At 42.0% G+C, this 13,394-nt stretch overlaps 1 protein-coding gene across 5 annotated transcripts in view; it reads right to left on the bottom strand.

Annotated features, from left to right (window-relative positions):
• SLC25A21 (solute carrier family 25 member 21) overlaps positions 1 to 11,606 on the bottom strand; it is a 257,481-nt gene extending 245,875 nt beyond the window's left edge. For 2 of the 5 annotated variants that reach the window (XR_005557738.1, XM_039351807.1), the window contains exon 1: positions 6,495 to 7,745. Coding sequence is in view for 1 of the 5 variants with exons in the window: in XM_039351807.1 (XP_039207741.1) it covers positions 6,495 to 6,561 (67 nt within the window). In the remaining 4 variants the exon portion in view is untranslated. Of the gene's footprint in view, positions 1 to 6,303; positions 7,746 to 11,586 lie in introns of those variants that run through there. The other 3 variants (XM_039351812.1, XM_039351808.1, XM_039351810.1) reach the window with 3 other exon arrangements.
• Positions 11,607 to 13,394: the final 1,788 nt, after the last annotated feature.

The following is a 13,394-nucleotide window of genomic DNA, read 5'->3' as shown; positions in this document are numbered from 1 at the left end:
ACAAGTGTAGCGATATCATACAGAGGTTGAGAACTTCAGCTCCTCTACCCTCCATCAATACCCCTTCTGTACTTCAGCTGTGCCTGTTAAAAACAGAACAACAAAAATCCAAGCCTCCATCAGCTCTAAGAGTAATGTTGTTCTGACTGCTTTCTGTTCTGCTTCTAAACTCATGCAAAAAGAAGGCAAGACTGGAGCAGCAGAATTAATGAGCCATGTTTGCCTTATATGGGCTATCCTATCATAAAGCACCAACTTTTCCTCAATTTTGAGATATCTGCAACCTGCTTTCTAGTTTCTTGGTTGACATATTTGCAATCTCAAAATATGTTGTTCATCTGCAAACTTCAACCAGGCTATAGAAGTCAATTTATCAAATCAACCTTCAAATTTCAGCCAGGCTATAGAAATCTATTTACTTATTATTTCCAATATTTCCTACAAAATTGTCCCAAAGGTGCTTTTTCAAGAGGCAACTGGACTTTCTTGTTTTTCTTTGGAGATGTTTCACTTCTCATCCAAGAAGCTTCTTTTCCAGAGCTGAAGAAGCTTCTTGGATGAGAAGCGAAATGTCTTCAAAGACAAACAAGAAAGTCCAGTTGCCTCATAGAAAAAAAGCATCTTTGGGACAACCATGACCTGGATGACTGAGAATCTCCATAGACATTCCTATAAATTCCCTAACTCTTTTAAGTGCTCAAATTCCTGTCATGGCTTTTAACAAACCAGGCATATATGTATATTTAAGATCATACATAATATAGGCCAATGGTGGCGAACCTTTTAGAGTCTGAGTGCCCAAACTGCAACCCAAAACCCATTTATATACCACCGGGTGCCAGGTGGGCATGGCCCACTGGGTGGGTGTGACTATGGTCATGGCAGACTGGGTGGGTGTGACCAGGGTGGGCATGGCCATCTCAATGTTGCTCATGGGGAGGGATGCCTGTGGGGGCCAGGCAGGGATGGGGGAGATCCCGGGGGTCTCTGGCAGGTGGGGTGATGGGCAGGAGGCTCGTCCTGCGGGGTGAGGCAAGGCAAGGTGAGGCAGGGCGGGGGTGCCTGCTGCCCGACACCATCAGCCCCTGCACACAGAGGCCAGTGAGTGCATGGGCATGAATGCAGTCTGTCAGCAGCCACAGCCTGCCGGCCCCTTGACCGGCGCACTCTGGGGCTCTGCAGCCTACTGCCAGCAGTTCAGAGAAGCTGCCTCTGAGCTGGACTGCTGGCTGACAGCTGAGGAGGCGATGCAGTGGGTCATGCCCAGGAAAAGGAGAGCATGCGAGGCCAGGAGGGATGGGATGGGGGGGAGGGAAACCAGCCATGTTGGGATGCATCCAGCCATGTGGGACCTCAGTGAGGTAGCAGGCTGCTGGTTGAAGAGAGACGGTTGCCATCTCTGGGACACGGCCGCGTGCCATAGAGAGGACTCTGAGTGCCGCCTGTGGCACACGTACCATAGGTTCACCACCACTGATATAGGTTGTCCTCAACTTATGACCATAAAGGAGCTTAGAATTTCCATCATAAGTCACAATCGTCATATTCAAGGCACCTATGTTACCCAACCCAATTTTACAACTTTTTCCCCAGTGGTCATTAAATAAACTTTGCATATATTAAGTGAATGTGGCAATTGGTAAGTGAATGCCATGGTTATTAAGTGATTAAATGTATTCCTTTGGGCATTTTTGCTGGAAACCAGCCCAAAAAAACCCTAAAAACTAACAAAACAAGTCATAAATTATGGTCACATGTCCGAGGAACATTGCAATTGGCCATATTGCCATGCAGCTATGTGACCTGTCTGTGTCCACACATGTACAGCTGTTGGAACTCCAGAATCAGGTTGTGAGTATATTCTGGGAGGTCCATTGTAACTTTGAATATTCATTATGCAACTGGTCTCAAGTCAAGGACTTATATATGCATAATGAAGCAATTTCAAAAGTGTTGTTTTTTAAAATAGGATTAATATGAAAGCAGAAAAATTCTGCAATATAAGTAATATTCTTCAGTTTACACATCTTGTCACTTTATACTTTCTAGCAGAATCATTTTGAAACAGGGCAATAATGGGAGCAATTTTCCATAGCAGAAAGGAAATAAAAAAATACCACATTGAAATAAGTATTTTTAAAAACAAAATTAACAAAGCAACTGAATTATGATTGTATTGAACTAGCAGAACATATTTTAATTTGGCACTTGTATGAAAAAGATGATCTTCAAAGCTTTAATATCAACAGAACAATGTAGTAAAAATCACTCAAATGTATTATTTCAAACCCATGTTAAAAAAAATCAAAAAACTGATTCTAAATATTTACTGCAATATTAATATACTGTTGAAAAATAAAGATTGGAACATATTTAATTCCATGTAGTCATTACCCAACACAGGACTCCAAATATCTCTGAGGGACAGCAAGGCCAATCTCCTTGACTCAATCAATTCCCTTTGCAGTGTCTATTGCCAGCAACGCGTTAAAAGGAGAAAGTCTAAGCTAGAAACCAATATACATACAGCAATATCCCTATTTCAAATCTTCCCTTTTTAATATGTTCAAGCCATACAGTGGGGACAATTAATAAGTAGTTGCCCACAAACACAGCATTCTTCATCTCCTTGTATCTAATGGTATCATGAAAGAATGTCCCAAAAGAGATCTTCTTGGCTACTTTACAAGTAAACCTAACAAATAGTTTTATGTGTGACTGGCTATAGCACAATATGTTTGCTACAGGCATGTGGAAGTTGATTTAGTTGGAAAAGGACTGATGAGACAAGATAGTTATAAGCCATTATCTTTCAATCTTAAATAGCTCCAGCCCTTGCCTGCAAACTAGAAATATTGCATTCATCTATATCAGGCCTACCAATATGCAACTATCAAGTAGTCTTATGTGACATGCTGCAATTTTTAAAAAAGTTAATAAATTAACTACCACCATCCCAAAAGACATATAGCCAAGTATCTCCAGGCCTCACCACCACTGCCATGTCCAATGTAGCTGCTGGTCTGCTAAGCCCCAAACTATTGACTGGCACATAAAGTATTCCTTTATGGCCTGCAATTATCTTTAATATATCAATGTGGCCCTTTCCCTCTGCAGGTAGTGCAGGCCTGATTTATATTACTACGTTATGAAAAAACACTCTCCTTCAGCCTCAATTCTCACATCTCACAGTACAGCACTATTTCTCTATCAACCCGCCACCATAATATATGGATACTTTCACCCAAAGAATGACAATGTAGCTATGGAAAAATTTAAAACATTAAATAAATAACATATTTTCCAAACAAGAGAAGGGTTTGGAAAAACATAATCCTGACTTTGTTTTCATTCTTCTACAGAGTTGGGGAACAATGTTGCCCAGCAACCACAAATATTTGAATCTATTTAAGAAGCTCCAATGTTGTCAATTTCTATTCAATTATAGATGAGACCTAGAAATAAATAAGTATTAAGCTAACCTCATACCATGTAGTATGTACATGCAGCGTGCCACCACCCGTTTTGTGAACAACCCAAACCACCAGTTCACTGAGAGTTAAGATCAAAAATACGGATCCCTTTTGTGCATTTAAACATTTTTTCCCTATCAGGCCTGGAGATCCCTTGGCAGCAGAGAGCACCACATATAACATGGTGATTTTTACCCCCCGATTTTAGCTCTCAGGATCTTGTTCTTATTTATATTTAATTATGTTTTAAATGGTTTTATAATATGTCCCTCTTTGAGGGAGATGGGCAGTTCAGAAGTGTGAAATATAAATAAATGAATGTTTGTTAATTTTATTGTGCAATGCCTAGAGTAACTTTGTGTGAAATGGAAAGTTATATAAATTTGATAAATAAATGAAATGAAATGTGGAAATAGCTTACAGGACAAGAATAGGTGTTTAGGGCTGCTTTGAAATGTCCTCCCCATGCCTTCTTCTCCCTCCTCCCGCCTCAGCCCATTTACCTCCAGTATTCCTCCTCAGCTGACCCGCTCCTGGCCATTCTACCTGGCCAATGGGCCCCTTGCCCTCTGCCTGTTGGTCTGGCCCTTTTGCGGAGGCATCCATTGTCTCAAGCCTTTGGCTGCACAGAATAGCCACCAGCCAATCAGGTGGCAGGCAGATGCCGTGCTGCTGCAGGGACAGCCTGTGATGTGCGATTGCAGGGGCTGTGTGGGAGGGGGGGCAGCCTGCTATGTCATTGACTCTGTGCCTGGATTCCAGCCTTGCTGCTGATTAGTGGAAGGGGGGGGGGAAATGGGAAGCCCCTGCCCACCGCTGCCTGCCTGTTGCCTTCTCTGCCAGGAGCCTCTGACAGCTTAAAAAAAAAGCCTTCCTTTTTTTTTTCTCCACCCTGCTCTACATTGCCTCTGCTCCTGGACAACTGGCATCACATCGAACAGGGAGTCAACTTGCTGCCCTACGCAAGGCTTCCCCCACACACACACAATGGCAGGAGCTACACCAGCACCATTCGCCTCCTTGCTGCCCCACATCAGGCTTTCTCCTCCTCCCCCTGCAATGGCAGGAGCTCCAAAATTTGTGAAACAGCTGCAGCACTTTTTTAAAAAATCTTGCATCGCAGGCTGGCCCCCTCCCACACTGCCCCTGTGATCGCCCATCATGGGCTGCCCCTGCAGCACCATGGCATCTGCCTGCCACCCAATTGGCCAGTGGCTCTCTGTCCCGTGCAGCCAAAGGCCTGGGACAAAGGGTGACTTGGCAAAAGGGCCAGGCCAAAAGGTGCGGAGTGGAGGCCAAGGGGCCCATTGGCCAAGGACAGGGGTAGGCAACCTTGGCTCTTTTATGACTCGTGGACTTCAACTCCCAGAATTCCTGAACCAGCATAGCTGACTCAGGAATTCTGGGAGTTGAAGTCCACGAGTCATAAAAGAGCCAAGGTTGCCTACCCCTGCCCAAGGAGAATGGCCAGGGGTGGGCCAGCCGAGGAGGAATGCTGGATGGGCTGAGGAGGGAGGAGAAGGAGATGTGTCCAAGACTGGGAGCTGAAGGAACCTAGACCCCCAGTTAGGCTCTGCCCTCATCTACCTTGTGGAGGGCAATTCTTCTCATGTCATACAAACCTAATGCTACTCGTAACTTGATAGAATGTATATACTCCTAACCTATAGACTACTGAAAATTGATTTCAAAGTTTCACGGAGCCACAAATTCTGTCTTTTATATAATATAAAGTAAGATACTTTATAAAAGCAGGAGTAGGGAACATCACAGTGGTGGATCCCCTATAATATCAGGCCCAGTTTACTCTCATTGAGGGGCAGGTGATACATACCGGTATGTCTATGAATCCACCTTAGATAATTATCAGCCCCCACTTCACTTAACCTTGCAGCTGACATGGCTAGGAGACCCAAATTGGGAAAAATAGCAGTTTTGTGCCCTGGAAATAGAACACTGCCCTTCAATCCTCTTTGCCAAATCCTAATCCCAAATATCAGCCAATATAGAGCTAGGCCTGCATTCTAAAACATATAAAGGAAACAGCATAGATATAATGCTATAGTTAATTAATAGAGTGCACACATTTTACATGTAAGAAACCTCTCACATACAAGTAGGGCTGAGAGAGCCCCTATATGATACATAGAAAACCCATGTACCGACCTTCACCAATAATGGCCTATTTGACCTTTTCTCCTATTAAATCTTCCCTTTAATCTATCTCACAGTTCTGAAACTATGTTTGTCATATGTGCCTAGCTTCTTCCTACCTGATAATCTCAGTGCACTCCCTTGTCTTCTGATTCACAGCATTTGTGGCCCACATTCCAGCAAAATCTTCCAGTTACATCATGTTAATACATAACGTTATAGCAGAGTAACAGACATTCTAATAATTTATAAACAAAGATACATAAATTCGATATAGCAAGGTTTAAAAGATGCAAGTTCCAAAACTCAGGGCGATTATTAGATTGCAACTGGTTGGCTGGACTTCCGCAGTCCACATCTGGTGCCTTTAGTTATCACAAAATAAAATACAGTATCTAAATCACAGGCCTGCTGATTTAAGGAAGGTAATCGTTAACATCAATTCGCTTTCAACTACCTACAGAAGCAACTAATTCCTTTTGAGTCCAGTAGTCGTGAACAATGCATTACGCTACAAACTGTTGTTGTTTTTTAAAGTTTTTTAAAAGTTTGCTCTACAAGCCATTTTTAAGGGAAAGCCCCATTGCCTCCACGGAGTTTACCGTGGCGTAACAAGGATCAGCTCTCCCGAACACAGGAACAGACGCGAGCGAAACACCCACCCAAGCCTACCTACCGCGCACTACTAGACGCTCACTCAAAAGGGAAGGGCGGGCCCAAGAAGCTCCGGAAGGGCACTCGTTGCTTTGAGGAGGCGGGCCTAGCCGAGCGCCGCGCCGAGTGGGAGTGGGACTTCACGGCCCCAGAAGCTTCAGGCCAACGTGGGAGGACTGAAGGGCGCGCGAGGATCGAGTTGAGCAGGCTTACCTGCGGAGCCGCCAGCGACGATTTGGTGCGACGCCTCGTGCCAGAATTTCCCGGATTTCGTCGCCATGGTCAGCCCCTCGTGTGGAAGAAGGAAAGGAGGCAAAGCCGCGTGAAAGCGTTCCGCGCAGCTGAGGCTGGAGGAGGAGGAGGAGGAGCAGCAGCAGCGGTTAGCGGGGCTGTGACTCCAAAGCTGGCGAGCAGGAGCGCCTCCTTTAGCGCGCGAGTGAGGCGTCCCCGAGCACGGAAATAGTAACTGGGAGGAACAGGGAAGGAGCAGGCTTAGCAGAGGGTGGAGTGCCCTCCTGCACTCTCGAGCAAGATGCGCCCGCGGCTTTCCTTGCTTCAAAGCCCCCAGCCCTCCTGGCCTGTAACCTTATACTGAACTGCTGGGCATTGTGCCAACACGAGCCCAGTGGCTGAACTTTCCGCCCTGTGAAACTAATGAGAGGCAAGAATGAAGCGCTTTCCCACATCCCGGATCAAGAGTGCCAGGTTGCTGCCCGATTAAGTGGCTCATTTCCGTCCGGACCCGTTATATTGCTTTTCCTCCACCCCCAGAAAATTCGGAAAAAAACCAAGGAAGTACCACTTGGGGGTGATTTGGATTAATGCTTTTGGAAGAGACTGCTCAGTGTTTTTTTTGGGGGGGGGATCTAGATAAGTGAACTCTTGTCACTATAATTTTCTTTTTTCATTGATTTAGCATCCCCATTCATTTATGCCAAAATTCAGTTCCCACCACTCCAGCCATCATAACTTTTGGATGGGTAACTTGAAAATTATGATTGAAAAATGAAGGCACAAGTTAAGGAAGTTTCCACTAAATTGGTGATGAAAGTCCTCACATCTCTCTAAAATCAATTTTACTCTTTGAAACTGCTTGGCACAATAGCAGTTTACTTCTACAGGTTACCAGATACCTTCTCACCCCACTGAATGTGCTCATGTACATACACTTTGCTGCTTAGCAAATTCCCTATCCCAGGCATCTATTTATGGTTTTTTAAAAAGATGTATTTAAAAAATAAATGGTGATGGCATGCATAATACCAGCCTTCAACTTTATAGCATTTGCAAGAATGTTTCTGAGCCTCCATTGACACCTCTCTTAGATTATAAAAAGTGATTCAGAAATATGTCCAACTGCCAAGAAAAAAAAAACTTAAGAGCACAAACACTTTTTCAAAATTCCAGTTGTGCCCACTAGCCTAGAAACATTGGAAACAGTTGAATTAGTTGATCCCAATAAGTTTGCTGCTGGCCTGGCTTTTGCAATTAAAAGATCAAAATCTTAGAAATGTGTTTCTGAGAATTACCATCATTCATACCTTAATCACCTTCATAGATGATTTTCATAGATACAGATTACTTTTTCATAGATACAGATTACTTTTCATAGATAGATTACTTTTTTCATGGAACAAAACTGTTCAAGACATATCTGGCACTATCACTGTCAGATTTTCCAAAGTGGAAGATAATTGTTTCACCTACACAACCATTGTTCTGCAGAGACCAGCCTGTAATTTGGGGCTGGAAGGCAGGATGTGCCTTGTGGCAGTCTTGACTCAGAGTATGAATTAATCAAAGGCAAGGGGGGGTTCTTTTTTTGTCATGCAATATCCAGCAAAAACTGAGACACAGAGACATTATACAAGTAGTCTCCACTTACAACAGTTCGTTTAGTGACTGAAATTTCAACAGCACTAAAAAGAGTGACTTACGACCATTTTTCACACGTACGACCATTGTAGCATCCCCATGGTCATGTGGTCAAAATTTAGACACTTGACAACTGACTCATATTTATCATGGTTGCAATGTCCTAGGCTAGGGTCATGTGATCACATTTTGTCCTAGGCTAGGGTCATGTGATCACCTGACAAGTACAACAATGGAGATGCAGATCTGTGGATATCATTAAAAGTTATTGAAGCACAGCAATAGCTTTAACTTGACGGGGCCATGAACTGAGTGGGCATTTGCATATAGAAGAAACTCTCAAATGAATTGGACAATTTGTCAGACCTCCTAAGAGGGAATTACCATGCACCACTACAGAAAATTGTGAAATGGTTCAAAATGTCTGAAATTCCATTGCAAAAGCACCCTTTGGGACATACCAGCAGAGATCTGCTGGGCAAGTATGGCATGTAGATGATGTGGGTTTACTCTCAAGAGTAATTATTACTCAATAGTAGTAATTGCGAGAGGGATTTTGAAATCTTAGTGGACAATCATTTAAATATGAGCCAACAGTGTGCTGCAGCTGCCAAAAAAGACAACACAATCCTATGCTGCATTAACAGGGATAGACTCAAGATCACGTGACGTATTGATACCACTTTATAATGCTTTGGTAAGTATAATGCACTTCGACTATTGCATCTAGTTTGGACCACTATGATATAAAAAAGATGTTGAGACTCTAGAGAAAGAGTGCAGAGAAGAGTAACAAAGATTAGGGGATTGGAGCTAAAACACATGAAGAATGGTTACAGGAACTGGGTATGTCTACTTTAATGAAAAGAAGGACTAGGGGTGACCTGATAGCAGTGTTCCAATATGTAAGGGGCTGCCACAAAGAAGAGGGGGTCAACCTATTCTCCAAAGCATCAGAAGGCAGAACAAGAAGCAATGGATGGAAATTGATCAAGGAGACAACCAACCTAGAACTAAGGAGAAACTTCCTGAGGAGTTAGAACAATTAATAAAACTGCTTGTGTCCAGAAATTGTGGGTGCTCCAATACTGGAGGTTTTTAAGAAGAGATCGGACAATCATTTGTCTAAAATGGTATAGGATCTCCTGTTTGAGCCGGTGTTGGAGTAGAAGGCCTCCAAGGTCCCTTCCAACTCTGTTATTCTGTTAAGAATTCAGTGGAAAGGCAGAATCATTTAACAACCATGTTACTAACATAACAACTGCAATGTTTCATTTAACAACTGGCAAGACAGGCCATAAAATGGAACAAAATTCACTTAGCAACAGAACGTTTAGGCTGAATTGTGGTCGTAACTCAAGGACTACCTGTACTAAAACTGCAGCCTTCTTCCCCAACCCTCTTTAGGAGCAATCTCTTTTTCTATCAAATTACATCCCAGGTTCTATGATCCCAACTCAACTTAACTTGCCTGCCTCTACATGTTTGCCCCCCCCCCAACTCCAGTCTGCAATTGAAAAGTAGTATGCCAGCTTCTGTCCTGAGGCATTCATAGGGAACTCCACTTGTAGATGCCTCCCTCCCAAAAAGAAGGTTTCATTTTCCCCAATGTAAGGCCAGATTTGAAAGATGTGAGGTATACCTCTCTGGAAAGTAAACAGCTGGTCTGTCTGGCACTGAACAGTGTTTACATGAAAGAATAAAATATAGTAGGAAAAAAAATCGTTTTAGTAAGTTACCCAGTGGGGGGAAAGGCTCCATCATCCAGTTCACCATCTTCAGAACATGCATGTTGGTTTCTTCACCAGAGAACAAGAAAAACAGATCATGGAAGCAATGATGTCAAACTTAAGGATGAATGAATCAGAAACTATAATAGCAGCCCTCAAATTCTTCCGCCTTCTTAAAGTACCTGTCAAGTCTATTAGCATGGATGAAATCAGTTTAAAGTCTTGATTGTCACTTTTCAAAGGTTTCAGGGTTCAGGGTCTGGATATCTGCAACACCACCTTCTCCTACTAACACAGGACTCCCCGATAAACTCAAGCAAGGCAGGCTCACTCCGAGTCCTTTTTTCAGGAGCTGCCATATGGAAGCCTGCTTTTTCAGTTGCAGTTGTACTCTGGAATTGATTTCTGGCTTTAAAAAAGTCTGATAGAACTTGACTATTTTCCTCAGGCCAAATGTTCTAACTACTCTCTCTGGGGAAGAATGATGTTTTAATTTTTGGTCTAGTGTGGTGATGGTGACTCTGTGGCACACCATTTTTTAGGTGATACATCAGCATATCCTATTCTTGGTCAATTTTCTGAGACTGCAGAAGCTGCACAAGAATGGTATTCACACCCACATAGCCTCCAGACCCTCTGGAAGTTGCATGAAAGGAATGTGCTCTCATGCAGCCTCTGAATCTTTTGAAAATTGCAAGAACAAGGTGTGCTTTCATGTATTCTTCAAAGACTGTAAGGCTACACAAGAGCATTCTCTGAAGTTTCCAGAGTGAAAGTTTTGTGCAACCCAGAGTTCCTTCGGATAGGCATTTTTTTTTTTTATGAGAGGTACCTGGAGCTGATGTTCAATGCTCATTTGAAAAAGTATTGTACCATTTCAAACAATAATGGCTACTTTTGAAGTAATCATTTTAAACAATAATGAATAGTTTGGAAATGTGGGCCTGGGCACTTGCTGCCTTTGCTCCTTTTTCCAAGTTCTTAGCAAACTATTGTCCTTTTAACTGTTTAATCAAAACCGAGACTCACCATAGCTGAATATTGGGGGGACTGGTTATGTGGAGAGAGGTTTTTACGCCTGGTACTGGTCCACACACCGGGGGTTGGGGATCCCTGCCCTAAATAAGGTAGAGCAACATGAAAGACACACAAGGCAGGGGTCTTTCAGCTGTATCTTTCCTTACAACCACACTCTTTCTCAGTTGCTAATAGAGGAATATGTCCAATATGTACTGTATATATTGTAGCAGTTTTAACATATTTTCCTTAAAGAGTTATATTTTGGATGATTGAAAAATACAAGCTTTAAGTTCTTTAAAATAAGGATTGTTTACATATACATACACATATGCTTTTTAGTTTTTAATCTGAATTTATAAAGATGGTGAATTGTATTTCACACAGAGTTGGCTTTGATTGGTTAAGATTGTGTCCATACAGGCTTTTGCTTATAGGCTTCCTGTCTATTTTCCTGCATCTGTTTCCATGAAAGCTGAACCCTAAAAATTGGGGTTAGTACTAAGCATATTGTGTGAAGTTGGCTGCTATGATTTATATGTTACAAGAAGTTTGTCCTTTGTTGTAGATTTAAGAATCTTTTATGCAACACCAGGCGATCTTACTGAAAACAACACAACAGCCCCAAATTACTAATAGATTTTAAAAACATTATTTTAGTCACATAAGCATCATATACTCACACTCTCAATCATTTGTATCGTCCATATGAAAGACTTTGTAGCTGGGCAAACAACAAATACTGGAAGTTCCCCTTGGGCACTCCTCTGAGATGACCGTTGATGAAGTGGAAAATAGTATTTCACACTTCTCTTTTTTATAAGCAATGTTGGATTACCACAGCTTGTTTGCTGATAATAATTCATCAAAACCTGGTAGTTTTCCACTTGATCAGGATATTCTCTTCCATAATTGTTGCGTGGCCATCAGGAATACAATAATTTTATTTTTTTAAAAGATTTGCAAGAATTCTGTGTCGCATAATAACTTGCCTTTGAACTTTTCATATCCTGATATAGTCTTGCACATGCTTACTTTTCAGGTTTCTTCCCAGTGCAACCTCTTAACCCTTTATTGTCTGGACATTAACTTACCCTGTAGCATGTAAGTCATGATTTATGACTTAACTGCAGGAAAATATGGTCTGCAAAGATATTGGACCATATGATGATTTAGGGTATAAAAACTCGATCTGTATTCTAATTGGTAAGTGGTAACAAATGCTATTTTTGCTAATAGAATTGGGCAAAATATGTTACTCCTTTTCCAAGTAGTTTTGCTGAGACTTTCATATAATATAGCACCTGCTTTAACTTTCAAAGAGGAATGCTTTGCTCATACAGGCATGCTTCACAACTACCCTGTTTGAATGCTTCATCTCACTCTTAACAGCTAATGAAGCAGGGGTTAAATATAGCAATATAATTTGGCTTACTCTGTGCCAAAGTTTATACTGTCATTAAGAATATTGGACAGGGACTGGCAAAGTCTTCTGTTTCAATCAATTCTCACCTTAGAAACTCCCTGAGTAACTTTGAGTCAGTGACACACACTCTGCAATTTACTTGACAGCATTACTGCAGTGAGAATTAAAATGAAGACGACTCATGTAATCTGCTCATGTTCCTGCAGAAAAAGTAATATAATGGTAGCAATAGTTATTGCTGTTACTACAAACTATCGTAATAGTTTGGCCTCCTGAACTCTTTTTCTCAGGAATATTACCAATTCTGTCACCTACAGAAAAAGAGAAGCAGGTATCAACTCAATGGAAACTGAGTTGAGGGGTATTTACTCTTGGTGTACACCAGGGGTCTTCAAACCTGGCCCTTTTATGACTTGTGGACTTCAACTCCCAGAATTCCTCAGCCAGCGTGCCTGGCTGAGGAATTCTGAGAGTTGAAGTCCATAAGTCATAAAAGGGCCAAGTTTGAAGACCCCTGGTGTAGATCTATAAGATCCAGTTCAGTCATTAGCAACTGCAAATTGTTGTATTTTGATTACTTTTCATGCACAGCTGTATAAAAGTGGTTGTTCCAAGAAGGAAGCTAGTTGGAACATCAATAGGAAGAAGCCTTTGCATGTGGTTTCTAACCACTAAGCAGAGATATTTCCATGCAACAAAACTCCAGTTACAAAACTGTGTGGTTAACTGCTTTCTGTGACCCTTGGCTATGCTTTCCAGGAGTTACATATTAATAGGTGTACTTTAAATCGGCTGCTAAGTAGATTTGCAGTAGTAGAACATCTACAGTCCAATCATCTTTTAGAATTGGTGGAACAGAAATTCATCCTTCCATTTTAATCTTTCATCCCAATTTATTCATCCCATTAAAATCAATCACTCTGCAGGAGCCTCATGCTTTTCTTTTTAAGATTGACTCTTAGCTGATGCATCCCTTGTTCTCTCTAGATCTAAGTGCACCAGCCTGAGCACAGACATGGAAAGTTCAGAATATGTGGAGTTGAAAACTGAATTCTTTTTCCTTTT

Source organism: Crotalus tigris, unplaced genomic scaffold (genome assembly GCF_016545835.1).
Source record: "Crotalus tigris isolate CLP2741 ecotype Arizona unplaced genomic scaffold, ASM1654583v1 scf7180000018371.15429387391:27106975, whole genome shotgun sequence".
NCBI classification, from domain to species: Eukaryota; Metazoa; Chordata; class Lepidosauria; order Squamata; family Viperidae; genus Crotalus; species Crotalus tigris.
Note: the sequence above shows the minus strand (reverse complement) of the source record. Positions and strands in the feature narration are given on the sequence as shown.